Source organism: Dipodomys merriami, unplaced genomic scaffold (genome assembly GCF_024711535.1).
Source record: "Dipodomys merriami isolate MVZ:Mamm:240054 unplaced genomic scaffold, mDipMer1.0.p SCAF_9, whole genome shotgun sequence".
NCBI lineage: Eukaryota > Metazoa > Chordata > Mammalia > Rodentia > Heteromyidae > Dipodomys > Dipodomys merriami.
The window spans coordinates 62991768-63019226 of NW_027206512.1; the positions used below are offsets into that span (position 1 = coordinate 62991768).

Sequence of the window (27459 nt, forward strand, 5' to 3'; positions counted from 1 at the left end):
GCATCCCCAAATAACCTAAGTGTGTATGCATGTAAGCAGAAAATACATATTGAAAAATTCCTGAGGAAGTAATCCTTGCTAGTTACTCACATTTTAAAGGAATTGATCTAATTTTAAGGAATCTGGTATGATTTCCATGCAGCCTGAAGAATTTCCCATAGTATCTGATTTGATACAAGTTTCCTATTAATTCATTATATTTGTCTCACTTTTCTGTTTCTGTTGGACATCAGTTTCTGGCTTCGGTCCCTCTCATGAATGATTTTATAGCCTTGTCACCATCCTTGATGATTTGGGATGAAACGTCATCTGCAGATGGAGCTCTTCTGTTACGTAATGAGTCACTTCTACTCCCTACTTTGAAAAATTGCCATTAAAAAAAATAGGTTTACTATGTTGAGGTGAGAATTCTTGATCTTTGGAAATAGTTTTCTCCTGCTACTTAGATGCCCCAGGTTCTCACTTATTTGCATCATTTACTCAGTGTGGCTTCCTTGTAACCGCTGCTTTGAAATTATAGAGAGTGGCCAAACTTAGCAGCCACAAAGAGCCAGACATTTGAAGATCCTATGAGATCTTTGCTTTGTGTGGTTCTTACGCAAACGTTGAGGTTTCGTGGCTCTGTGGAACCTCGAAGCATCACTTTTAACCTACTACATGCTCAGCGTCGTGTGGAGGCCTATCGCCGCTATCTAACCTCGCTGGGCAGAGCAAACTCTCTGTGCCTCCTCAGGACATTCTGACAAGCCCGACAGCACGAGGCTTGGCCTGCGCCGTCACTGAAAGGGTCTAGTTTTCTTCTCCACTTGCGAGGCTCTTTGGCCAAAGAGCCTGTCAGTTTCCACATCAGTTGTCCTAAAACCAAGTCCATCTTTTGAAAAGTCCAACCAAGCTTTCTAAGGTCAATTTTTAAGTCACGTAAGCTGTAGGAGTTCCTTCATGACCTATAAATTCACGTGGAATGCACACCAACAGCCAATGTTCAGGATGAATTAGTTAACGTTAAGAGAACAGATGATAGCTTTGTTCTGGTTAAGAACAGAAGATAGCTTTGTTCTGGCACATGCAGGTGGAGTCAGGGCCATTATGAACTAGAATGGAGGTGGGCTGGCATAGCATGAGGAAGAAAACCTGCCTCGAAGTACTGAGTGTCTTGGGTTTGCTCGATAGCTGGCACTTAGGAAGAGGTTTCATGAACTCTGACAAGATCCCTGGTTATCGGGTCACACACGTGCATCCATGACAGTCTCATTTTACTCCCATGCTGTGCGGCTGAAGTCTTCCAGCCAGGTCAGAGTCAGCAGGTAGTCTATTGAGTTTAGTGAGAACTCGCTGAGGTTTTGTTTGTTTGTTTGGGTCTTGGGGATTAAACTGTGGGCCTGGGCACTGTCTCTGAGGTTTTTTGCTCAAGGTTGGTACTCTACTACTTCAGCCATAATGCTGCTTCCAGCTCTTTTGGTAGTTAACTGGAGCTAAGAGTCTCATAGACTTTGCTGCCCAGGCTGGCTTTGAACTGTGATCCTCAGATCTCAACCTCCTGAGTAGCCACTGGTTCCTGGCTGGGTTTTATAAGCCTTTTGTGATTGAGTTCTGGGATAGTTGAGGCCTAGAAATTAGATATGCTCAGTGGAAATGCCTCAGATCTGGGACTGAGGCTGATTCTGACCCTCACTAGTTGCAGGACCCAGGCAGCGAACCGACCACTCCAGCTTGGTTTCCCATCTGGGAAGGAATGGAGAACCACACTGGAGCCCTTCCGTGGGTGCAGGGGTGAAAGGCGAGTCACTTCCCCATCAAGTATCAAGTATGAGCAGAAAACAGGTCTGCGTTTGTGGGCGGCCATTTTTCTCACAATGGATAAAGTTGTAGGTTTCTCTGTAGAAAGAAAGACTGATGGTTAAAGACAAAAGCAGATGTAAGAGGTGGGTGGAGACAGAGTCCTGTGGGTAAAGGTCCACTCTACAAATATGTGCACACCTACATGTGCAAACATGCATCTGGATACATAGATAGGTACTCTGTATTAGCCATATACAGTGTACAGATGCTTGTCTATACACAAGTACATACACAGTATAGTCCCTTGTTACTACAGTAGAACTAAAACTACAGGGTTTATTAAGCTTGTAGATTTAGAAACTAGTCCTAGGTCAGCTAGCCCATTGCTTTGTGTGAGGATAGCGGTGACAGACCAGAGGATGTGTCAGAGCTAAGAGCCACATCTCAACCCAGGAAACAGAGAGATCAGAGTGTTACAGCCCCCTGTGAGAGCAAATGACCTAAAGGCCTCCCCTGCCAGGCCCCACCTCTTAAAGTACAGTGTTACCATGGTATAGGAATATATGACACTGTGGGTGTCATGATCCGTGTGTTCAAAGCACAGCATATGCAGAGCCACCAAGCCAGGCAGATATACACATATGCATGTAAATGTATGCAGCATGGATGTACACTCACGCACACCTGCTAACAGGGTGATGTGCACCCACACACATGGTGATATATGCACATACGCACATGTGACACATACAACACACATTAATCATGTGTGATGCAGATGAACGGCTATTATAGAAGTGAATATCTACAAGTAAATGAGTGATCTAACAATGCATCAGCAGGTCAAGGTAGCCAAATAGTTAGAGCCTCATCTCTGGGTTATTGAAGTCTGGGGGGTAATCTCTCCCATTGCCCTGCACCTAAACACCTGTCCACCCTTGCCCACCTTATCTCACCTCCAGTATCCCTAGACCCCGTTCCCTTTGGCCCCCATCCCCCACCTGCTTGGCTTCCCCTCCATCTGAAGGCTCCTCTTCCTCCTTCGCAGCAGGAGAGGGTCCAGGCTGAGCAGCTCGTAGGTTCCCCACTTGATCCACATCTCCTGTCCGCTTTTATTGTTCTGTTATTTTCAAGATGGGGTCTCTGCAGAGTCTAGTCTTGAACAGCAGTCCTTCCCTGCTAAGCTTTCTGAGAAGCTATAGGATTGCAGGCAGGAGCCACCAGCACCCAGCTGGGGTGTCTTTCTTGATTGGCCAGCAGACCCTCGGCTCAAGCCACTGCAGAATGGTAGCCAAGTAAACATGGAGTTAATTGAAATTCACAGACAAGCCAGAGGCAGCCTGCATATACACTAGCACAAAGCAGCACGAGCTATGGGATAATAGCTCTTGATGTCCCTTCGAGGAAGATTCTGGATTAAAATGGAGCACGTGTTGCGGAGGTGCTGACCATTTCCATACCCAGGCATCCGATCAGGCGTCCCTCTCCCCCCTGCCAGGCCTTCAAAGCCGCAAACAAATCCATTGTGAAAACATCTTTAAAGGCAGACTATCCAGCCGAGTTCCCAGAATGCAACAGATCCGTGTAGGGGTTAAGCAAGGATGAGGGTTTGTGTATGCGCTTGTCAGTTTGAATGCTCAAAAACATTTGGCTTATCAGTGTATTTTTCCCCTTAAAAAATGTATTACTTTAATCCAGGCACTGATGGCTCATGCCTATAATCCTAGCTACTTAAGAGGCTGAGATACAAGGATTGAGATTCAAAGCTAGCCTGGGCAGGAATGACCATAAGACTCATATTCACCTAGAAGCTGAAAGTGGAGCCGTGGCTCAAGTGTTAAGAGTAACAGGGAAAAAGCCAAGGCACAGTGTCCAGGCCCTGACTTCGAACCCCAGTATTGGCATCAAAATAAATACTTTTCATCTTTTAAATGACTGGGCCTCAAAGGTGGTGGCACTCTGCGGGACGCCTGGCAGGATTGGGGGCATAGTAGACAGTTAGGAACAAGTGCCCTGCCCTTCTGTTTTTCTAGGTCTCTGTGTGTGGCAAGCAGGCTGTAGGAGGTGGGGTGTGGGAAGGGCTGACACCATCAAGCTGGTAGTTTGCTGGGGGCAGAGGCTGCTGAGAACAGCGGTGACCCACTGAGACACTTAAACTCAGATCGAACTGCTGAGAAGGAAACACCACCTGAAGATCTTGCAGAAAGAACATCGCAGAGAAAAGGAGAGACTCTGGCCTGGCGGCCAGAGTCAGCAGTGGCCACAGGACAGCCCGCATCTACCCAGTGCCCAGCACCGCGGCTACACCAACAGGGCTCAGGGTATGGTTGCTCACTTCAGGAAACTGCATGAATTAATGAACTGGCAGCAGAAAAGTTAGTGAACATGGGCTCGAAAGCCTGGCCCCACCAGCCGCTTCTGGGCAAGTTGCCTGAGTTCTTTGAGGCCTGAGTGAGCTGTTACTCTTAGGTCAGAATGACTTTTAGAACGCTGCAAGGTGTGGGGGGAAGCCTTCGTGTTTCTTTCCAACATCTTTCTGGAGGGTGGAATGCATTTCTCTTCAGTGGGACATTTATGTACATCACATGAATCCGGTCCTGGTTGGCTGGAGGTACACTTGGAGGAGTTGGCCAGCTCCTGGGGACTTTATGCAGTAAAGACTTCAGGAACTGCGGCCTGTTGTGTCCTTCCTAGCCTGGCCTGGCCAAGGGCGTGAGGCCTCCTGGCCAGCTCATTTGCATTTCCTTCCTCTTCCACTGCCAGAGGAACCTTTACCCATCTGTCAGCGCTTCCAGTCTCCCTCACCCCAGAATGAACGGGGCGTGGAGTGGAGGCACCGGGCCTGGACCTTGTCTCCAAACGGACACTGCTGTTTCCTGATGTTTCTGTCTCCCATGGTGGTTCTGAAAGGAGCTCTCTGTGTGTGTGTGTGTGTGTGTGTGTGTGTGTGTGTGCGTGTGCGTGTGTGCGTGTGCGTGTGTGTGTGTGCGTGTGTGTGTGTGTGTGTGTGCGTGCGTGTAGCACTATTTAAACACTGCCACCTCTTGCAGTTGTCCCATGCTCCTCCACCTGCCACAGGAGGAGCTCCTGCACACCAAGTCCCCTGTGCCGTGTGTGTACTGTGTACATGCTTACCCTGCCAGCGGCCATTCATCCAATCCTGTCTCTCAGGTCAAACCCCCAACCCTCTCCATCCCTTCAGGACAGGAGGCAGCAGCATGGGTCTGTATCTCAGGCCATGTCTCCCAGCCCTGGGAGCTACAGTCTGAGATCAGGGTCTGCAGAGAAGATTCTTCTTCACCCGGTGACTTGTGTTCAGACCCCTCCTTTCTCCCTGGTCCTCACGCCAGCCTCCCCCTGTGCATCTGGGCTCTGGCCGCCTTCTCTGAGGAGGACGGGGCAGCGTGGATAAGGCCATCCCGGGGACCTCCTTCACCTCCTTCACTTCCACGACCCCATCGTCACATTCTGTGGTCCACAGATGAGGACTTGAGTGTGGGGATTGGAGGAAATGCAACATATCCCTCAGCACCACTGTTTGAATTATCCAAGGCTGTCTGCCACCTGTCACCTCCCATTGAGATGCCGCAGGTGAACTCAGGATGCGCGCAGCTCCCTGGCATTCCAGGGCACCTGTCAGCCACCTGCGGCCAGTCTCGGGGGCCTCCCATGTAGATGGGACACTTTTGTTTTGCAGCGCTGTCTCTGTTGCTATGATGGTGGTGGGTGGGCAGTAGTTTTGGAGTAAAGTACCAAGCCATGTGAGTCTTGTAGGGCCTCTCTTTGGAGCCCTGTGGGGACAGGCCACACCCCCTGCAGGGTCCCCAGGCCCATGGAAGTGACTTTGGGGTGCTGGCTGCCTCCCTGCTTGGTGCACCTGTCACATCCTGCAGGCAGACAGGCACAGGATGTATGCACAGAGAGACTTCCCTCTTCAAGAGTCCCCTTAAACCGTTGTGCAGGCCAGTTTGATCCGTGGTGGTGGGTCCCAGCTGTGCACCACTGGAGAAGCAGGAAGGCATTACAAGGGTTCGGAAGCCGGTGGCAGAAGGCAAGGAGTTGTACCTCACAGCAGTGGACAGTGGTTTTATTCTCATGTCCTGTCCGAGTAGCCCACAAAACTCCAAGACCTCGGACAACATGACGTCTTGAGGGCTCACAAGGGGCTGTTGCAGCTCTAGACATTACCTCCTTGTTCAGGGTAGGAGAGACCAGAAGAGTGGTGTGGGTAGATAGTTGAGACCATGTGTAGTGATTCTCTTTTATGAAAGCATAAAGATCTCCAACAGATCTTGGCTACAACTGTGGCTCTAAGCACATGTATCACAGATCTCAGTTACCTTGGAGAAAACTGCAATAATAAAAGAGAAAGGGCAGGGGGTGTGGATTAAAAGTCACTTATCTGTGGTTAAAAGTCAAGTATGTGAGCCACACACCCACCAGCAGCTCACACCTGCAATCCTAGCTACCCAGGTGGCTTAAGATCTGAGAATTATGGCTTGAAGCCAGCCCAAGCAGTAATGTCTGTGAGACTATCTCCTATTAACCACCAAAAAGCTGGACGTGCAGCTGTGGCTCAAGTGGTAGAGTGCCGATCTTAAGCACAAAGGCTCAGGGACAGCACCCGAGCCCTGAGTTCAAGTGCCAGGACTGGCACACACACACAGCCTAATTATTTGAGCAATGGAAGCCTGCTCCCTCTCATTGATAACCACATCAATTCTAATTTCCTCCCTACGGCTGTTCCCAGAATCTTGCTTCTGCAAGAAAACGGATGTCTTTGAACGAGAGGCTGCAGCCGTTTCCTCATCCAGTAGTTCACTGAGAGCCAGTCCAGCAGAGGTAGAGGTGGGGAGGCTCAGAGAGGGGTCTGCCCAGCGTCTGCCCTGGGACCGGCAAGGGAAGAGCTGTAGCCTTTCTGGGAGCTGAGGCGGGAGGGGCTTTCCAGGCTGTGTGACCTGGCTCTGTGCTTCTCTGTCACCGGCCCCTGGTTGAAGATGATAGTCCTGGAGAGAAAAGATGCTCTGAGGAAATGTCCTTGCTTCCCTAGCCATGTGCCCTGAAGAATTCATTGACCTGTCCCAACACGACCTACAGACAATCATACCAAAGCCTACACGAATGAGACGGAGGAGGAGTGTCGACTACGCCTTTGCCTCTGACGCTGGGTGGCTTTGCCCAAGGCTTGCTCTAGTGGTGTTATCCTATGGACAGGGGCTCCGGGCAGCCACTAAGGAGCCCTGGTACCGCCGAGGCCTCGTCTTCCCCCTGAAGGTGGAGGCTCCTCGGACCTGGACGGAGCTGCTCGAGGTGACGAGTGACTCCTTCCCGGTCCTCCGTCCAGTGCTCAGAGCACCCGTTTGGGGTTCTGGTGCCTGCAGACCTGGAGGTTGGCTCTGCAGACCTGTTTCTCAGGGGCAGAGCAGCTGACTGAGCGAGTTTGCCACGTGGGGGGACGCGGGTGGATGAGGCCCCGCTTCCTCCCCGGGGCTAGTGCAACGGTGGCCCATGGCAGCAGATTCTGCACTTCCGAAGTGGAAGTCCAGCGTGCAGGCACCCAGGAAGGAAACAACCCCCAGGCTGGAAGGAGGAAGGCTGAAGCCTCGTCTGTGGACGTCTGCAGGGCTAGTCCCTCCTACCCCCGTCGCCATGTGCCCCCCCTCCCCCTGGCAGGGCCTGCTGCAGCTGATGCTCAACCTGTCCAAGTAGAGGCTTTGCCCCAGGTTCCCCAGCCTCTGCCCTCTGCATGTGTTCTCCCTTCCTCGACTGAGGACAGTTCTTGCCATTTGACTTAGGACCTACCCTACTTCAACATGGCTCCACTGGGCCCTTGCCTGTACCCCACAGTCTTCCTCCACAGGAGCAGCTGTAAGGAAAACACCCCACACTGGGTGATGTACACGGCAGACTTGTATCCGTCACTGTCCAGAGGTCAAGGGGACAGCGTCTTTGGGCCCTGCCAGGGCTCTTCCAGGCTGCACATTGCTAAACTGCCGCTCTGATCTCACATGGTGACGGATCAGCAGCTCTGCAGAGCGCCCTGAAGCTCAGAGAAGTCAGCTGAGCCCATCCAGGGTCACACAGCAGATAGGACTGAAGCCTGGGTTAGATTGGATGCAGAGCTCAAACTGTGTATCTGACTTGCCGCCAGACCCTGTCTCAACTCAGTGCATTGGCCTTGTCTGCTCTTTTTATTTGACGTTGGCCAGGTGGACTTCCCATCTCCCAGCCCTGCCTGGCCCAGGAGGAAGTGGGACCCATGGACACTGTCCTCCTCAGGCCCAAGGGGCCACAGGCAGAGTCCATTCTCCTGACCCCTGGACCAGCCTTCTCAGCTCGGTGTTGCTGGGGAGCAGAGCATTTCTCAAATGCCTCACGCAAACCCTCAGTTCCCTTGGTCAGGCCCAAGGGGCCAATGAATCAGGTGCTCCCCCCTCCCCGGCTCCTGGCCATTCACCTCCCCACAGCTCTTTTAATAAACCCAAACTTTCCAGCTCCATGAATCTATTTCTTGCCCTCCAAGCCAAACTTCTAAGCACTGGTGGTGTCATCTTCAACTCTACCCGGAAGCCGGAATTAATTTTAAAGAGTCTCCTCCACCTCTAAGCCACTCTGAGCCAAGGTGACACCCCTACAGCTCTCCCAGAAGCCTCTGTCCATTGTTGACAGACGAGCCTCTTGCTCTCTCTGAACACTGCAGACTGTCATCTCAGCCTCGGCTTTCAGGCTGTGGAGAGAGCTGGACCAGGGGTCCTGCCCCACGTGCACACACGTCCCAGGGCCTTGCTCCGCAGGTGCCTTTGCCTGTTTTCCTCCTGACTGGTTCCTGGAGGACAGGGCAGATCCATTCACATTCCCAAATCTGCAGCGACTCCCCAGTGTTCGAAAGCCAGCCCTCCAGGAACACAGTTAATGAAAGCGTGAACATCTTTCAGCTTAGCCAGCGCTGGCTGCTCTGCCTGCAGGTTGTCAGAACAGAGCTGACCCTGGGTGTAGGCACCCAGTGAGGGCTTGACTTGCCCTTTCCTTTTCTTTCACATGTTGCCTGAATGCTCTCTTCTCTGGCTGTCGCCCAGGTATGCATCGTGCAGAAGCGAGACACAAAGAAGATGTACGCGATGAAGTACATGAACAAGCAGAAGTGCATCGAGAGGGATGAGGTGCGGAATGTGTTCCGGGAGCTGCAGATCATGCAAGGGCTGGAGCATCCGTTCCTGGTCAATCTGTGGTGAGTGCCACCCCCCTGCGGTGAGCCCCTCCTCAGCTCCTCCCCAGGCCCAGGCCACGCTGGCCTTGCACACAGAAGAACCATGTCCCAGGCTCGAGTAGTGTAAGTTTTCTGATGGAAACTTTAGCGTGCAGGGAGATGGTGGGTCACGCCTGTAATCCTACCTACTCAAAAGGCTGACTGAGATCTCAGGATCTCAGTTGGAAGCCAGCCCAGGCAGGAAAGCCCATGACACTTTTATCTCCAATGAACCACTAGAAAATCAGAAGTGGTTCTGTGGCTCAAAGTGGTAGAGCGCTAGTCTTGAGTGAAAAAGTTCAGAGACAGCGCCCAGGCTGTGAGCGCAAACCCCATAACTGACAAAAAACAAACAACAAAGCGCGTCAGTGTGTGCTTCACTTGTACTTCAGCTCTCATCTCCTGCCTGATAACCGGGGCTGGAAGGGAATGAGAGAAGGTCTGCGCATATCTGGAAAAGAGGTGGCTTATTTCATGACAGTGCCGAGTTGAGACATCTGTAGGAAGCCTAACTTTTAGAAAGCCCCACTCATCACGTCGGTGGGCACAGGGAACCCATGGTTCACTCCACATAGCATGGAGGTGTGAAATTGCCAGTGTGGCTCACACATCCATGTTCCAGAACATTCTCTCCATCACATCCTGGACTATTATTTCTACTCCACATTATATCCTAGAGTGATGGCTCTCCATCCCTGGGCCTTGGCACGTGGTATCTCCTTTTTCTGAAATAATCCCGACCCCGTCTCCCCCAAGGTCTCTTCGGTCCTCCTGTGCCCTTCAGGTGGGATTTCCTGTTTGCAGGCTCCACCTTTCCCAGTGTCCATACAGGACAGTCTTTACCAGGACGCACCCTAATTATTGATGGGTGCACTTACCTGTACTCAGCAAAGCCTACGTCCCAAAGCAGGGCTGTTTCTTAGCATTGTTTCTGGAGTCTGGCACAGCATTTGGCATATGGGAAGCCCTGGAGTAAAGGCCACCTGAGTGTGGTGTGGTGGAAGGGGTGAGGAGGGGCTGTGTCCAGAAGCTCAGCTGACTCTGGAACCTTCTGAGCAGCAAGGCGGCCCAGATGGGACATCAGCATGTCCCCGTTGCTCATTGTCACCAATGATGCCAGCGGCTCCTTAAGCCTTGGGTGGAGAGGAAGGAGTTCTTCTGTCTGAGACCAAGGCAGGCGTGGCGCATGCTCCAGACACAGGCATTTCCCTCTCCCTCCCTCCTTTTCCCTCCCTCTCTCTCTCTTCCTCCCTCTCTCTCTCTCCCCCCCCCCTTGAAAACCCATACCAGACGTGGTACCGCAGAGTCTGAGTAGCATCACTCAGCTCTCCATGCATCCAGGCAACGAGCTACCTCCTCTATCACTTGGAGGAATAACCTTTGTGTTATGATTGCTTGACAAGAGCACTCTTTACAAATAACTTTATGATCAGAAAAGACAGCAAGTAAAGTACCTAAAAAAGCAACAATTGTCCCCAATCCCACCATGGCTACTCAAGTCTTCGTCCACTTTTTTCTTGAATTTTTGTGTCAGTGATGTGATTGTGTATGTCATGGGTATAAAATACGTGCATAGCCATTTTGCATTTAATCCTTTCAAATGAGTAGTCTGGTGGCGCGCTGTCTCCCCACAGCAAGTCTTTGTAGGCTGTTTTCGAGCCAGGTGATGCTCTTCTGGGTGCAAGCACAAGGAGCCATCTATGGCTCACCCTGTCATGTGGGTTCCTCAGGCCTAGGCTGTCTCTGGTCATTTGCCAGTTGGGGTTCTGCCAAAAGGGCCAGCCCTGAGCCACACCTTTCCAGGGGATAGCTGTGCTGTGCAGCATCTCCTCATGGAGAGTTGTGTTCTAGGACACCTGTGCAGGCTTGTGGCCAGTGCCTGTGTCTCACACAGAGTGCTGGCTAAAGCAGACGAGTCTTCGCAAATATTGCTTTTCATGACACTGCATTGCCATTATACACCAGAAAGGAGCAAACCTATGGCTTGCTTTTAAGGTCACTGGGCTTCAGTTTCCTCCTTGTTAATGTACATAGTAACTCTATGCTGGTGAGTTTTGAGAATTAATAGAAGATATGAAACTGTGTTTTACGTAAAGGATAATACTGCTTACGGAAAGAATATGTACACACATATACATACATGTGTATATATGTTGTGTATGAATATATGTGATAGATGGATGATAAATAAATATATAAGTATATACAAGGAGCACAAATGATAGGCAGGTGATGTTAGAGAAATGGATGAGTAGATAACAGTTGTTTTTCTCACTTGCCGTCCACTCTGTCCTGCGCAGGAGCCTTTGTCTCCTGCTCAGGGGCAGAACTGGGCTGTAAGCAGCTCCACCTGAGCTGATCCAAACTCAGGCCAGCCCGCCCCGCCCTGCTCTCCTCAGGCTCTTCCAGGGAGGTGGCTGCTCACATGTACCTGGTACTTGATATGTCTCGTGTAATTTCTCTCCTCTTAATGGACTTGTCTATTACTCTATTCATTTCACAGATGGGCCACCGAGCCATGACACTCTTAAGTAGAAGAGGTGGGACTTGAACCTGGGATTTGAAGTCATACACCCCTCCCCAGTTTCTCTCTGCTGCCTCCCTCACCCCTGTTTGACAGCTGCTCAGGGTAGAAGCCCCTGCTTGGTTCACAGGGACACCATCAGCTTGTGTTAAGTTTCTCTCAGCTTCCTGCACGTCACACAGTGAGTGATTGCAGCGGTGGAGCGCGTGACTCTCCACCTTCTCATTCTTCTTCCCTGGTGACACGTTCCATTGTAACTGGCCCAGGCAAAGGTCACATCGATCAGTTTTCCTGACGGTCTGGCTCCTGAGGAATGCACGGCTGCGCTCCACAGCCTGAGATAACCCCAGTCGAGTTGTCAGGTGTAATATTCTCACCTGTTCTCACACGGAGCTGTTCTGCTCTCTTGAGACTAAGACAACCACAGCAAAGGGGAAAGGGGAAAAATCATACTTCAGAGAATGAGGGCAGAGCCCTGTGTTCAGCAAGCCCTGCTAAGGGGGAGTGGGAGAGAAGGGTGTAGGGGAGGGGAGAGAGGCATCTTGATTCTCTGCCTGGAGTCTGACCTCCTGGGCTCCAGTCCCACCGCTTGCCAACAATAAGGTGGCAAAGCATGTGCCCACTCACAGTTATATGCCCAAGCACCCGCTTTCCATGAGATGGGGTTTAGGAGCCAGTTACCGCTGAGGAAGTCATGGGGAGGCCCCAAAGGAAGGCACTGTGGTCTCTGAAGAAGAGGGAAAAGGAGGAGGAGGAGAGTGGAAGAGGTAGGGAAAAGAAGGAAGAAAGGAGGGAGGGAGGCAGGAAAGAAGAACGGGAGGGGAGAAGGGGGGAAAGAAGGGAGGGAGAGAGGGAGGGAGATTAGATAGAGAATACAGTAAGAAAGCTGTCTGCAGCCTAGAAATAGAGGAAGCATGTTCTCACCAGAGCTGGGCCGTGCTGGCTCCCTAGCCTGGGAACGCCAGTGTCGGCTTGAGAGCTGCAGGTCACCTCTGTGGGATGGTGGTGTTTGTGTGGCAGCCTGAGCAGCCGAGTGGGGGCAGGCTCATTTTGCTCCCAGTGTCTGCTTCCGATCCGTACGCTGGTCTGTGACATCACAGTGCCAGTCTCCAGTCAGACGCTGGGGTACCTTGTGGGTCCCGCCCCATGAAGGGTCTCCATGGTTAATGGGACACTCGCGCTTGACCTTTGAGGCTGGCTCTGGCTGGTTGGGTACCGTGGGCTCCAGTCACTTCTTGTCTCTATTTGGGGGCATTAAATCCACTCACATGTGCGCTCCCACTGACTTCAGTTTTAGTACTAGACTCTGAGTCTGACTAAGCGTCGGTGGGTAGGGAACTTGTTTGTGTTTTTGGGCTGTTCAGAATTCTCTCCCACTTACCTCAGGCTGTTTCATTAAACGTTTTGTTTTAAATTGTGTGAGGGAGACATCCACTGCCATCTGCTGTCAAAACAAGTATAAGGGTGAGTATCTGGCCAGATAGGGTGACAGCAGACACCTGAAGCCAGTGTAAGTATTTCTCAAAGCAATCGTGTGTTTCTAGAACCTTCTTTGAGTGGTGATGGAAGAAACTGATACGTGGGTGTCTATGGGCTACTCTAAGACCCTTTGCTTGAAGCAAAATGGTATAAAGTAGGCCAGGTGCCGGTGGCTCACGCCTGTCATCCTAGCTCCTCAGGAGGCTGAGATCTGAGGATTGTGGTTCTAAGTCAGCCTGGGGAGGAAAGTCCATGAGACTCATCTCCAATGAACCACCAGAAAACTAGAAGTGGCTCTGTGGCTCAAATGGTAGAGTGCTAGCCTTGAGCTGAAGAGTTCAGGGACAGTGCCCAGGCCCAGAGTTCAAGCCCCACGACTGACAAAAAAAAATGCATAAAGTAAAGGCATAAGTGCTGTGTCTGAAGCAGGGGTGCCGGGGGAGCGGCTGGGGGTGAACGGAGGCAGAGGCCCCAGCAGGACCGTGGCAAAGGATCTGTAGCCCTTCCACAGCCACCGCCAGGTGCCACAGCGTGTTTCCATTGAGGTAACCAGCACCTCAATGGTCGGCCGCAGCCGTCTGTCTCCCGTGTGCTCCAGTTGGATCAAATGTCAAATCTAAGCCTGCTACCTCTAGGGACAAGGCTTCTAGGGGACAAGGCTCCCCCTCTGACATTCCACCCACCCATCTCCTGACACCTATCCCTGCCGCCATCTTGGTACAGTTTGTTGCCATACCGAATGATTCGTTGTTATCTGTGGTAAGTCCTGCTGTCCTCATCTCTCCAGGCCCTCACCCATGCTGTTCCTTCTGCCTGGACCTCTGTGAGAACGCACTTCCTCCCACATGTTTCCATCCACCACAGAGTGGGTGTTGATTGGACTTCAGGTGGCTGTCAGATGCTGTGTATCCTTCCAAGAATTTAGAGGTGATGAGAAGCAATATGGCTTCTGCCCTCTTGGATTCCGGGGTATGGCCTCCTTGGAGCCTCTTCCTTGGAGCCTCCTTGGGACTTCCTCTCCCCCCCGAGTAGTGCCTGCTTCTGGCTCAGTTACAGTACAGGTGGGCTCTCCTGTGTTCACCTGCTTCCTCCATTAGCAGAAGCCGCTCAGGGAGGAGAACACGCCTTGGTCACAGTGGCAGCCCTAGCTTTTCATATTTAGTAACTCAGTTCATTCAGTGCTGTCACACACCTGTGATAGGCCAGGCCCTGTGCTGGGCGGTGATGAGGGGACAGCGGGCAAGACGGCCACCCCATCTTACGCAGCTGACAGTGGCCCACTGACCACCATCCATTGCGCCCTACTGCCTTTCCTCCATCTCCGTAATGGTCTCCTCTTATAAAGTAGTGAGATTCCAGACACCAGCTGTGCACTTGGGGCTAAGGGGACATCCCTGACACACGGGGAGAATACTGGGGTTTTCCCAATTCCAACTAGTGACATCTCCCATCTCCAGTGCCTCGGGGTGGGTGGGGGGCTCTCGTCACCATGGTAACCTCTGGCGGTCAAGGAAAAGCAGCACGCTGTCTCCTCCGGCACACGTTCCTCTTCTTGGACTCTTCCCCCGCGGGCAGCGTCACTGGGGGCTTCAGCTCCTGCTTCGAAGGTGCCAGACTTCTAGTCCTCTCTGTAGGAGCCTGGAGGATGGCATGTTGCAGAGGGCAGGGGACTGGGAGCCTGGGTCGAGGGTGTTACAGGATGTTCCCCGACATTGAGCGTGATCAGGCACTGTGTGTTCCCAAGGCTCGGGCTGGTGCAGCTGGGGCTGGCAGTTCCGCAGTGAGTGCTGAACCAACCCTGGCTGCCATCTTGGAGCATTTTTATTGCAGACTTAGCTGTGATAAGGCCGCCTGTCCTCACTCTCCTGGCCCTCGTCCCTGCTCTTCCTTCTGTCTCTTCTGCCGGGTTCACTGTGAAATTCCCTGCATCGGAGGAGGCCTGGGCCTTGCCCACCGACTTCCCAGACCCACGGGCTGCATTTGGGATTCCCTGCCTCCCTGCCCACTGCCCTAGCGTGATGCCTTCTGTGCCACACCCCACTGCTCATGCTCTCCTGCGTGCTTTCTGTAGCCAGAAGGCCTCCACGGGATTATTGATTAACAGTCCGCAGGACTGTCCCAGGAGGCAGATGCTGCTTCTTGGCGACAGTTGGAGAAGCTGGGGACAAGGCCCCACAAGCGCAGCCTGGGGATGAGAATCCACGGTGGGCTGGCTCACGCGGGCCAGCTCCAGCCTGCAGAGGTGGAGGATGGCTTGTCGTGTTCACCATCTCCACCCACGAACTGTTGCCATCCAGGTGGATTTCAGTCCAAAGACAGGAGTCAGTCAGCGCGCACAATTTCTGACACTTGACCCATCGATTCTCAGGCGCAGGTTGAGGTCATGTCTGAGGATATAACTTGTCCCCGTGAGACAGGGCCTCACCCCTCCCTCACCTCACAACCCTCTCCAGTGACTAGGGCCTTCCCGATACAGGTGTGAGGAAAGGGAATCTGGTGAGCATGCCCAGCGCAACTGGGTAGACAAGACTGAGCATGCTCAGGTCACGATGTCGGGGATTTGGTGTTGTAACCCACCTGCCTGATGACAAAGCCCAGCATCTCCCATCATTCCCTACCCCTCATCCCCCAAGTCCCCATACTGACCCCTCACCCTTGGACTCAATACCTCCCCACTCCCAGTCCCAGAGCCTCTCACCATGCAGCCTGCAGACTGGGTCAGCCGGGTCTGCAGCAGTGTGGGCTGTTCTCTGCGGCTCCCTCCTCTGGCTGGGTCTGGTATCACAGCCAGGTTGACACCCCTGCACAATGCTGCTGCTCACAAGTCCCTGGACACTTCTCAGGAGTGGCCGCGATTCTATGTCATGTGTGAAAAGAGGAGAAATAACTCGAAAGGTAGTGAAGGGTGGGCCACTGCTCCTGATGAATGTGTGAGAGCGTTGTCAGGGTGTTTACTGCCAAAGCTCAATGCATCAGCGAGATGGTGGATAGGTCAAACTGAACGCTCGCCAGGGCTCCGGCATCAGCGCATCTGGTGCTCAGAGCTGCCTGTGGCTGGCACCTCTGTCCAGGAGCGAAGGCCATGCTCCCCGGGACCAGAACGAGCACCAGCTCCTTGAAGCCAGGTCCTGTTTACCTTGTTCGTCACTGTGCGTCCGGGACCTGACGCAGTATTATTTATCACAGTTGGACACCGGTTACACCAAGTTGCGTGTTTACCCCGGACTCATGGCTTGAGATGCAGTAGCCTGAGAAGCTCACAAGGAACGGGCAGAAGGAGCAGAGACAGAAACTGCCTGCAGCTAGAGACAGGGGAGACCCTCGATGCGTCTGCACGGGGAACACACTGTGTGGATAGGAACGTCATACACCATCTCAAAGAGGCAGCATTGGGGGAGGAAGCAGCAGAAAGAGGGAGCGGTGTGCACCCCCGTGCGGGAGCCTGGCATTTCGTACCACGTCCTTGGCCCTCACGGAGCTAGCTCTGGTCATCTTGGGAGTCAGTGGCAGATCTCAGCATCTGGCTTATGCTGCCTTTCCTTCCTCACCATGTGCTTTGTGAGAGGTCCAGGCAAAAGCAGGCCACACCTCTCTGGCAGTTTTCACCTTGTCTGTACCGCCCCTACCAAGTCTGCTGGGGGAGTAATGAGATTTCTGATGAGCCCCAAACCAGCACAGGGTTTGTGTCCTGATGTCAGTCCCCAGGGAGCCTGGCTTCCCAGTGTCCTTTTCAGGATGTCACCAAGCAGACAAGTGGTGTGGGCTGCCCTTCTCCGTCCCAGGCCCATCTAATGAAATGAGCGTGGTTTTAATTAAGGCTGCAATCTGGCTTTTTTACACAGAAACAACCCAAGTGGCCAGGTCTGCACCCAGCAACATGGTGCAGGAAGTAGAAAGTCTAATAAGGTGTAGATGGAAGAGGTGCCTGCGGGACCTGCGTTAATGAATATATTAAGGGCTCGTCGTTAGCATTTATTTGTTGCTACGTGACCGTGCACTTTGGAGCGGCTGCAAACCTCCTGGCACCGTCTGCGGTGTGGAAATGACGTCTCCCATCTCACTAACGTGGTGAAACCACCCTGCAAATGCTTCCGCTTACCTCTCTGAATTACTGGATGCTCCAAATTAGTGGAGCCGATTTTAATAAGATTTCTTTTTACCTCTTCAAATTGAATTTTCTTTTCACTTCTCTTTGGTTTTCCAATTTGCCTGAGCTTTAAAACGTTATTAAGTCAGCCTGCCTCGCATCGCACTCGGCAAACAGCAGCTCTCCTCGCGCCCTCCGCCCCCGGTGGGTGCTGCCTCACCCGTGTCCTTGCATGCACTGTTCATTCTCTAGGGTTTCCTGCCATTCTTACCCCCCTGTGCCATAAAACCCTGCCCTACTGCTCTTCTGTAAGGCCTTGTCCAATTCTGCCTGTGGTATTAGCATGTAAACTCAGGGCCTTATGCTTGCTAGGTTGGGCTCTCTACTGCAGAGCCACCCCCATCCCTTTTTGTGTGTGAGTCTCATCTTACCTCTGGCCTGTCACAGAGCGAGATCACAGGCTGGCACACTCCATGGCCACCACTCCATACCCATTACTCCATACCTCAATGTGGATTGAGGCGGAGAATCACTCGGTCATGGGGCTTGAACTCTGGGCCTGGGTGCTGTCCCTCAGCTCTTCAGCTCAAGATGAGCGTTCTACCACTTGAGCCACAGCACTACTTCTGGTTTTTTGGTGGTTTATTGGAGATAAGAGTGTCACAGACTTTCCCGCCCAGGCTGGCTTTGAACCATGATCCTCAGATCTCAGCCTCCTGAGTAGCTAGGATGACAGGCATGGGCCACCAGCGCCCAGTGGGAATTATTTTTTTAACCTGGGCTGGCCATTAATTACAGTCTTCCTGATCTCTGCCCCCAGAATTACAAGCATGAATCCTAGTGTACAGCCTAGGAACAGCCTTTTTGGAGTTGTAGTGCTTTGAAGAAAAAACAGGAAACAAGAAGTTAAAAAAAACCATCATTTTTCTGCCACACTGGAACATTTCCTCCTTTCTTCTTATTTACTTTTCTTTTTTTGGGGGGGAGTGAGGGACTGGTCCTGAGGTTTGAACTCAGTTCTTGGGTGCTGTCCCTGAGCTTTTGTGCTCTACCACTTGAGTCACAGCTCTACTTCTGGCTTTTGGGTGGTTAATTGGAATCTCACAGACTTTCCTGCCCAGGCTGGCTCCAAACCACAATCTTCAGATCTCAGCCTCCTGAGTAGCTAGGATTACAAGTGTGATCGCCGGTGCCTGGCCTGAATGCTTCCTCCTTTCTGATCATGAAAATTATGTCTGGCCGTTTCATCATCATAGTTTGTAATGTCTCCCAGAGGCCCACATGTTGGAGGCCAGGTCCCTGGGGAGGCCCTGCCCCTTCCTCCTAGAGGAAGAATGGTCTTAATGAGTGGGTCTTGGGCTGTGCCCTCGGAGGGGACGTGGGCCCCCGTCCTGGCACTTCCTCTCCTCACTTTTACTTCCTTCCTGGGGGTTTTACTCTGTGTGACCTCCCGGCATGATACACCATGCCACCACAGGCCTAAAAGCAACAGGACCAACTGGTCTTGGCCTGCAGCCTCCCAGGAACCTTTCCTCTTTGTAAGCTGATGGCCTCCAGCATTTCATACAGTATCAGAAAGCTGACAATGCGGTTATCCCTCCTACAACTCCCCCCTCCCCCCCACACGTTGGAAGACAGCTTCAAGCTAGACCATACTAAGCAGGCCATCTGATGCCGTGGGAACAAGACTGGCGGGCGGGCAGGCTTCCATTGGGGTCTCTGGGGGCAGCCGCAGGGCGTCAGACCTCCTGCTGCCTCTCCTGCAGCCCGTGTGAGACGGGAGCGGCGTCTGGCTCCGGTGGAGGGTGGGCTCTGGGTGAGTGAGGCGGCCTGAGGGCTCTGCCAGGCTGATGCGTCGCTGTCCACCCCCACTTCTTGCTGTGTTTTGGATCTGCATTTTGGCCCTTCTTTCCCATTATTTTGTTTTGTTTTTTAACTTGACATTCTAATCTGGTCCCAAGTCTCTTTCTAAATTGATCATCCATTTTGTCTTCGAGGTGACGTGTGAGCCTCCTAAAATCATCTGTGGAACTAGCCCCAGTGCTGGGCTCTGGGGCTCTGTTTTTATAGGGGATGCAAGTCTGCAGTGCTTTTGGTGAGAGGGTGAGAGTCACGGTGCCCATTACTTCCCACACATCCTTGAGTAATGGCACAGGTGCCCGGGGTCCCCATGACAGATGGGGGAGTCCTACATTCAGATATTGGCAAACTCTCCATGCTGCATTGCTCTGCTCTGCCAGAGAGTGAGCTTGATAAGTGCTTTGCACTTATGGATATGGAGCAGACTCCTTGCAGCTCAAATCTAGAGTGGGCGTTGGTGGACTCGGACATGGCCCCAGAAACAGGGAGGTGTGGTGAGCAGAGCCCACAGCAGGGCGGCCCCTCGGAGGTCTGCAGGACTGACAGAGTAACTCAGACAACATGGCTGCACCTGTTTCCTGGCTGTTGTGCTTCCTGACCACCCCAGACCAGCATTGTGCTGGGCGTGGGGGGTCATGTGCCCTGGTGCCCAGTACTGGTGTGGGTAGGCTGGGAGCTAAGCTACAATGGAATGCAGGGCCAGGACCTTTCAGTTGGGAATTGGACCCAAAACCTTTGTGGAATTGAACCACTGATCAGGGTGGAGGGTCTTTCTTTCCTTCTCATACCTGTCACTGTGCGAGAGCTGGGAATGGGCTGTAGTCAGATGCCTGCCCTTGTCGTGGTGCCCAGCACAAAATGAACTGGTGAGCCAGGTGCCTGTGGGTCTTAGCCTGTCATCCTAGCTACTCAGGAGGCTGAGATCTGAGGATCACGGTTGGAAGCCAGCTCAGGCAGCAAAGTCCATGGGGCTCTTGTTTCTGGAACTGGAAGTGTAGCTCACGTGGTAGAACACCAGCAAAACAAACAAACAAACACAAAAAACTCTTAAGGGACAGTGCCCAGACCCTGAATTCAAGATGAAGTACCAGCACAAAAATAAATATATACACATGTATTTACATATGCATATATGTAAATAAGTACATCAACAAGATATACCATTTTAAATAAACAAGATAAACCCTTACAGGCCGCTGACAACTCCAAGTTACTTCTTGTACATCATTGCAATCTGCCTTTGACTCCTGTGGTTCATTCAACAGAAGTATGGTCTCAGCAGCTGGGCTGGAGGCGGCTCCCCTCTCCCTCCATGAGAGCCCATCGGCAGGATTCTCCTATTCAGTATTCCATTTCATTCACTCCTGCTTTTCCCCCAGCTCACTGAGCCACCTCCTTCTTGAATCAATGACGGGCAGTGTGGCTAGGAGAGATCACAGCCACGACATCTTGAGCTAATCATGGCCCTGTCGCTGCTCCATACAACAGTAATGACCAGAGGCAGCGGTGGCTGGAGGCCTGGAATGGGCTGTGGCAGATGGAGAGCCGGGTACTTGTGATGAGGCACAGAAAGGAACCGGTGCTGAAGGTGTGGGAAAAGACCACGTCCAAGGCCTTATTGTAACCCAGATCTGTCTGTGCTGAGACCAGACCGTGTCTACCGGGGCTGCTCTGTGCCCACGGGACAGCGTCACAGCAAGGGAGCCCACCCCGCAGCCTGCAGAGTTGGGCTTAGGGACTGTCACACTGTCTCTACCAGCTTCCTCATCTCTGCCTCTGTGGGCCCTTCTGCTCCTCACTCCCCTTTGTTTCTCGTTATCCCCTGCCTCGTCTGGCCATTCTCACGCCAGCATAGCTCAGTTCCGTTCTCGTGGCCATTCTCATGCCAACATGACCCAGCCGTTCTGAGCTGATTTGGATGCTTTGAGAATGTCTGTCTTAGGGACTCAGCCATCTACAGCTCCTGGGCCACACTGCAGTTGTTAGTTTTGTGGGGACACAGCCTTAGGCTGTCTTCACATCGCGGTGGCACTGCCCATGCTTCAAGGTCTGTGCTCGGTGGTCATGATGGTGACACAACTACACTCGTGACATTCGACAACCTTCTGGCCTCCCTGGCGACTCCCCTGACCCCTCCTCCTCCCCTCGGTCCCCCCGTCCCATGCTTCCTGAGAATCGCATCTCTGGATTCGCCCCAGGCCTGGGAGCCACCTGCCAAACAACCTGGATTCAGCCCAGCCTGGTGCAGCAGACCAGGAGGGAAAACAGGCCTGTGGATGTTCCACCAGTGGAGAACGTCAGGGAGTTGACTGCCTGGAGAAAGGAGCCGGGGCTGGGTCTGAAAGAGGGGAGAGGAGGACGCAGCCAGGTGTGGTGGCCTGCCACGGGGTCCCAGGAGGGAGCCGGTGGCGCGTGCCATTTGTCCTCTCTTCTGGACATTTTGCGTCACGTCTTTATTTCCTCTTTCCTCCTCTTCTTTATCCCTTTATCCCTTTTCTATACAATGTTTCCAAACTTACGATAGGTTGCAGCCCCATAAGCTCACTGTCAGTTGAAAAAGCTCCTGAGTCGAAAATGCATGTGGAGCCAGGCACAGGCACTCCAGCTGTCATCCTAGCTACTTGAGAAGTGGAGAGTGAGGGCTGGCAAGTTCGAGGCCAGCCCATACAAGTTTGTAAGACTCCACCTCAACCAGTGTCAGGGTGCGGTGGCACACTCCTGTCATCCGGTGATCAGGAGACTCACAGTAGGAAGAGGACTACAGTCCAGGCTGGCCCACACATAAAGCAAGAAAGACCCTCTTTTGAAAAATGGCCAACATAAAAAAGGGGCTGGAGGTGTAGCTCACGTGGTAGAGTGCCTGTTTAGGAAGCAGGAGGCCCTGAGTTTAACCTCCAGTCACACACACACACACACACACACACACACACACACACACACACACACACACACACACACACACACACACACACACACACACACACACACACACACACACACACACACACACACACACACACACACACACACACACTCTCTCTGCAGTGAATGTGCCATGTGTCAGCCTAGCAGCCTGGAACATGGCAGGGTGTCGGTTTTCTCCCTTGTGATCCACCTCGTGGCTGATTGGGGGTCCGTGGCTCACTCCTGCTGCCCTGCAAGCAGAGGCTATGCAGCGTGCCACCAGCCTGAACAGAGATCCAAATTTCAAATTCAGACCATGGTATCATCTCCAGAATGTAACGTATGGTGTGCACTGAACACCTATTGTTTTTACATGATGAAACCAAAACAGAACAGTTAAGCAGAAACTTCATATGCCAGGGACTAGCCAGAAAGAAAATGTTTTTGAGTTGCCATTATGTTATAGGTGCTACTGTATCCGTCAGGATGGACTAAAGTTAGGCTGCAGTAACAAACAGCCCCCACTTCTCCATGGCTTAAGCCAATGAAGGTCTGATTCCTGTTCCTGCTGCAGTATGTCCAGGCTGCTCACTGTGACAACCTAGACGTGTAGGCTGGCTGTATTTGAGCTTGCCCAGAGGCTCGGAGGCAGAAGCAGCCCTCGGCATCTCAGCTGGCCTTTCCCACTTCTGGGTCCCATCTATCACAGGGAATCACAAAATGTGTTTCTGCCATGTGTCTAGAAGCGGGGGACGCTGCTGAGTGGGATGGATCGTCATCAAATACGGATGGGCTGGTCCTGCTGGAGCTGTGCTGGAGAACCGGCCTGGGGGCCAGCGCTGGAGCCTGGGCCGCACACGGCCTGCTTATTCTGGTGTGTGACCTTCTATCAGCCGGCAGGCGGTTCCCGCTGGCTCCGGTTTTAGGGGAGAAATACACCTGTTTGCATTCACCTCACTAGTTGGGCTTGAAGGCCCAGCCCTGGCTTTGAAGTCTGAATTCTGCATGCAGTACCTCAGGACTCAGCAACATAGGACCCAGCACCTCCCTCGCACCTAGCACCTCAGGACCCAGTACCTCCTGCAGCCTGCTACCTCCTGACTTCAGATTCCCACCAGGACAACTCCTAGTGCTGCTGGTCCAGGGGGGCATCCCTGGCCTTCTAGGGAGGACGGGGAGAAGACAGGATTAAGAACTCACCAATCACCCCAGTGTGGGTATCGTACAAGTTCCCCAAAGTCTCGCGTGCCAAGGCATAGTGCCCGGCCTATGGCACTGCTGGGAGGTTGGAGGGAGCTTTAGCAAGTGGGGGGCTGGGTGGAGAGAAGGAGGGGTGCCCAAGACCGGGCTGTCAGCCCCCGCCCTGCCCGCTCCTGCCCACCCCGAGCCCGACAGCTCTGCCCACCACGTCCTCCTCCTACGACCCTGGACCCAAACCTCGAAGACAGAGCCACGACGCACTTCTCCTCCTTTAAATGACCTCTGGTGTTTACTCACGGTGGCAGGAAGCTGGCATCCACTGTGGGAGGGAAGAGATGAGCCACCCGCCTCGGGGGTCAGGTCCCCCCGATCTAGCCCAGGCGGGGGTCCTGCGCCACCGGGGCCGCGTCCATGCTGGCAGTGCCTCACAGGCGATCTCCATCAACTCCATTAAAAAACTAGAAACCATTTTCTTCCTTCTGCGTGGCTCCTCAGTGACTCACCTTCAGGAAAAAGCCTAAATTTCTTTGTCAAAGTCCTGCCAGTTGGGCACCCCGTCCTCGCGGCCGCCCCTCCTGCAGAAGGTGGTTTTCCTGCCCTCTCCACACAGCTGCTGCTGCGTGCCGGGGAGAGGGGACCTCAGTCTCCATCGTGACCTTGAGGGTGAAGGGCAAAGCCGCAACCAGAGGTCAGATTTGTGAAAGCTGAAGGGAGAACCATGTGCAAAGGAGAGTCCCCGGCAGTGTGCTCATCCTGCGCCACCCTGCGAGCCCGCACCAGGACTGGCGGTCTCCTCATCACCCCCCAATGTGACATTTTAGAGAACCAGTCTAATTTTTTTCTTTTTGGTATTAATGTTTCAACGTTGTGCTTATCAGACAGGCACACTACCACTGAGAGATGCCTTTAGCCCCTTCATGCACTGTCTCTTTTCAGTTTTAGCAAGGCTTTATTTTAGTATAACAGGGTTAAAGTAGGGAGAAATTAGAGAAAAATAAAAAGAGGAAAATATTACCCGATCCATGATGGACATGGGTGCTAAGGACTAACGGCACTGTTTGTTTGTTTGTTTCCTTTTGCCCATCCTGGGGTTTGTACTCAGGGCCTGGGCACTGTCCCTGAACTTTTCTGCTCAAGGCTAGTACTCTACCACTTGAGTCACAGCTCAAGTGTGGTGGTTAATTGGAGATGAGACTTTCCTTCTTGGGCTGGCTTTGAACTGCTGCCCTCAGATCTCAGCCTCCAGAGTAACTAGGACTACAGATGTGAGCTGCCGGTGCCCAGCTACACTGGTTATTTTTGAGATAGAGTCATCCTCTCTGTCTGGGCACACACCTGGACCGCAGTCCTCCTATTTTACACTTCCGGTCCTATCTGGGACGACAGCTGTGTGCCAGGCCTGGCATCCCTCCATTGACGTGGAGTCATGGACGTGCCAGCTTGGGCTGTCACAGAACTCTCTCCCCATCTCTGCCTCCCAAGCAGGTAGGATTACTGGTGTAAGCCACCAGCTCCTGGCTTCAGAGAATCAATCTTATGACAGGAAATTCACTGTTATACTGACGCTCTTGTAAACATCCTGAGCTTCAGTCTGTTGCATTCTTTCTGGGCACCTTCAGGAAGCATGCACGACCCCCATTCAACACGCTTGACAGTAGATCAGATAGTTACTGACTTTCCCCAAAGTTGTAAGGTGAAAGAGAAATAGAGTCAGGGTGTAGCCCGCTGCGCCTCCGGGACAGAGGTTCCGGGTTGCTGACGCAGGGACTGAGGTCAAATGGGAGAGAGTTTCTAGAGACCGCCTGCCTGGATAGCTGTGGCCATTGGACGCTTGTGTTGGGCTCACCGCAACCCTCTTGCCTGGGGAAGCAAAATGGCGGCTTCCTGCTCCCCCCCCGCCCCCGCTGGGCACCCCTGCCGCACACAGCGGCCGCATCCTTGAAAATGGCATCGTGTCCCCAGCAGTCTCTCCAGCCCCCCTGTGCAGATGCAGGTTTCCAGTGCCTAAAAATCACGAGGTGCGGCCAGGGCCCAGGAAAGGGCCTTGAGATGCACGGCTGCGCTGCGGGGTGCGGTTCTGCGGTGAGCGGGGCCTTTATTTGCAGGATGCGAGCACCTCTGGGCTTCTGGGTTCTCACCACGCCAGGGCTCGGGCCTCGTGTAGCAACTGGACAAGAGCAGGTGCATTCTCAGCGGGGGGTGTGGAGGGGAGGACCTCGCCCTGGGTGTCACTGCTGACGCTCGCCATCGCAAACCTGTGCCCTGAGTGGGGTCCGGCGATCTGCAGGAGAGATGCCATCTCTGGCACGTACCAGCTGTGTGCTGCGACCTCAGGCCAGCCGTGCAGCCTCCGTCAGTGAGAGTCTATTGAGATGGTTCAACATGTCAGGCGCCCTGCAAAGTGCTTTCCAACAGAAAGGTGATCAAGAGCTTAGATCGCAGATCCTCCTTTCTTGGCAAGGGAGATCGAGGCTCAGAGAGGCCAAGTGCAGTCCTCAGTGCCACACAGCCATGTAAGTGGAGGAGCCAGCGTTGACCCCAAGGGCTTCTACTACTAAAGCCCAGGCAGGCTCTTCATCACCTGGCTTGGACCGGAAGAGTTTTCCTCTGCTCAGAATCCTTTAGGTGCTAAGAAGAAGATGTGGCAAATGTTGAGTGCCTGTTCCCAGGGTTGGGACCTAGAAGAGGAGCTTGTTGGCACTGTGGATGTGGCTGCTTTGCAGCTCCTCTTCTCCCGGCTTCCCTTTGGCCCATTGTGTACCCATGTTCCTCTCCTCGCTGTGAGCACACACTGCCCTGGGACCCCCACCGCTCCTCGGGTCTGACCTCACCTCAGCGGATTCCACTGTCTCGCCCTCGGGAAAAGCGGTGCGGGGAAGCCTGAGGTGAAGCCCCCATCACAGCGAGAAAGAGCAAGCACCAAACCCCTTGTGTCAGCCTCGGATGTGAGTCTTTCCGTCTGCTCGTTGGCTCAGGAGCTCTGAGATGATTGCCGAGTCTTTCTGGTTTGGTTGGGCAGGTGGAGAAGGATTCCATGGTTCCTTCTAAGCGGCCGCTCGCTGGTTTGTCCTGTACTTGTCTTCACAACCATCTAGGGTGTTCACTCCTTTTCTAATGAGGAGAGATCTGGGGTGGGGTGGGGGTAACTGAGCCATGTGCTATCCTGTGATCGCATGGGGTACAGGTGGCCTCATTTAGCCGGACTGTCACCCCTCATCTTTCCCGAGTACCTACGGTGCACAAGCTGTGGGCTGCAACCCATAGACCACCACCTACTAAGTACCAAGCAGATAAGATTATTAAAAGGCATTCAACAGAGGGAGAAACTGAGGCACAGGATGCTAAAATCCCTGTCTGGTGAGTCACAGCTTTCAGGGAACAAGACTGGGGAATCAGGATCCACAGGCCAAGGGGTTCCAGCGTTGACAGCTTACCAAGTGAAGGGCCCCCTCCCGCCGCTCAGGGCCAGGTGAGGGAGTCTCGAGACACGGTCCGTGGCTGGCTGTACCTCAGTGGCCTGCGGACCACATGCAGGGGCAGCAGGCGAGCCGCGGTGCCCGGGTCATCCAGAGAAGCCCCCCGGGGTGCTTCATCGAAGTTGACAGGCACCCCGGTGGTTAGACTGCCCTCCGCGCCCCGTGAATTCATCCCGACTTTTCAATTTCATCATCTGAGCAAAGGCCACCAGGAAATCGCTCCCATATTTGTCATCATCCCTTAAAACAGGAGATAATTAGATGTCGCTGCTGTGTCGGCTGAGGTAGGGTGACATTTTACAGACACTCCATCCAGACATAAATGTCAGATTTACCCGAGGTTGGGGCCACTGTGGCCTGTGAGAATAAAATGCTTCATGAGTGAGGAGCGGAGGACCCGGGGAGGGAAAGAAGCCAGGTTTCAGGGCTGTGTCGGGGACAAACCTGGGATGGCCGCCGCAGGTTGACTTTGTCCTTCCAGAGTAAGTGTTTCCTCTCCCCGCACCTTCTTGCTCCTTATTAAATATGAGGAGTGCACTCTAAAAATGTCACGGACCATAGCTCATTACAGCTGCTTGTTTTCTGACTCGCAGTGCAGGAGGCTCATTTGTTCTTATGGCTGTGTAATAGTCCACACCAGTCTCGCCACAACACATCGAGTCGCGCAATGTGTGATGGCATCACTAGATCACAGAAATCTCCTGGCTCCATTACAGTCTACACCACCACTGTCCTGTACACCATCTGTGATCGACTGAAACATCGCTGTGTGGCACAGGAGTATCTATGCTGTGTGGGTCTCAAGTCTCAAGATGCGGGGGTGAATTAATGAAGTTGCATTTCTCCCTTCAAACCCTTCATGTCCATCCATCATTTCATGAGCCCCGCCTGCTGAGCTCCTTCT

The 27459-nt window shown here is 53.0% G+C and overlaps 1 protein-coding gene across 5 annotated transcripts in view; it reads left to right on the plus strand.

The window, feature by feature from the left end:
• The window catches only part of Stk32b (serine/threonine kinase 32B), a 178938-nt gene that overhangs the window by 38377 nt on the left and 113102 nt on the right, over positions 1-27459 (plus strand). For all 5 annotated transcript variants that reach the window (XM_070012411.1, XM_070012414.1, XM_070012413.1 and 2 more), the window contains one exon: positions 8856-9007. In XM_070012411.1, coding sequence (XP_069868512.1) covers positions 8856-9007 — 152 coding nt within the window. The remainder of the gene's footprint in view (positions 1-8855; positions 9008-27459) is intronic.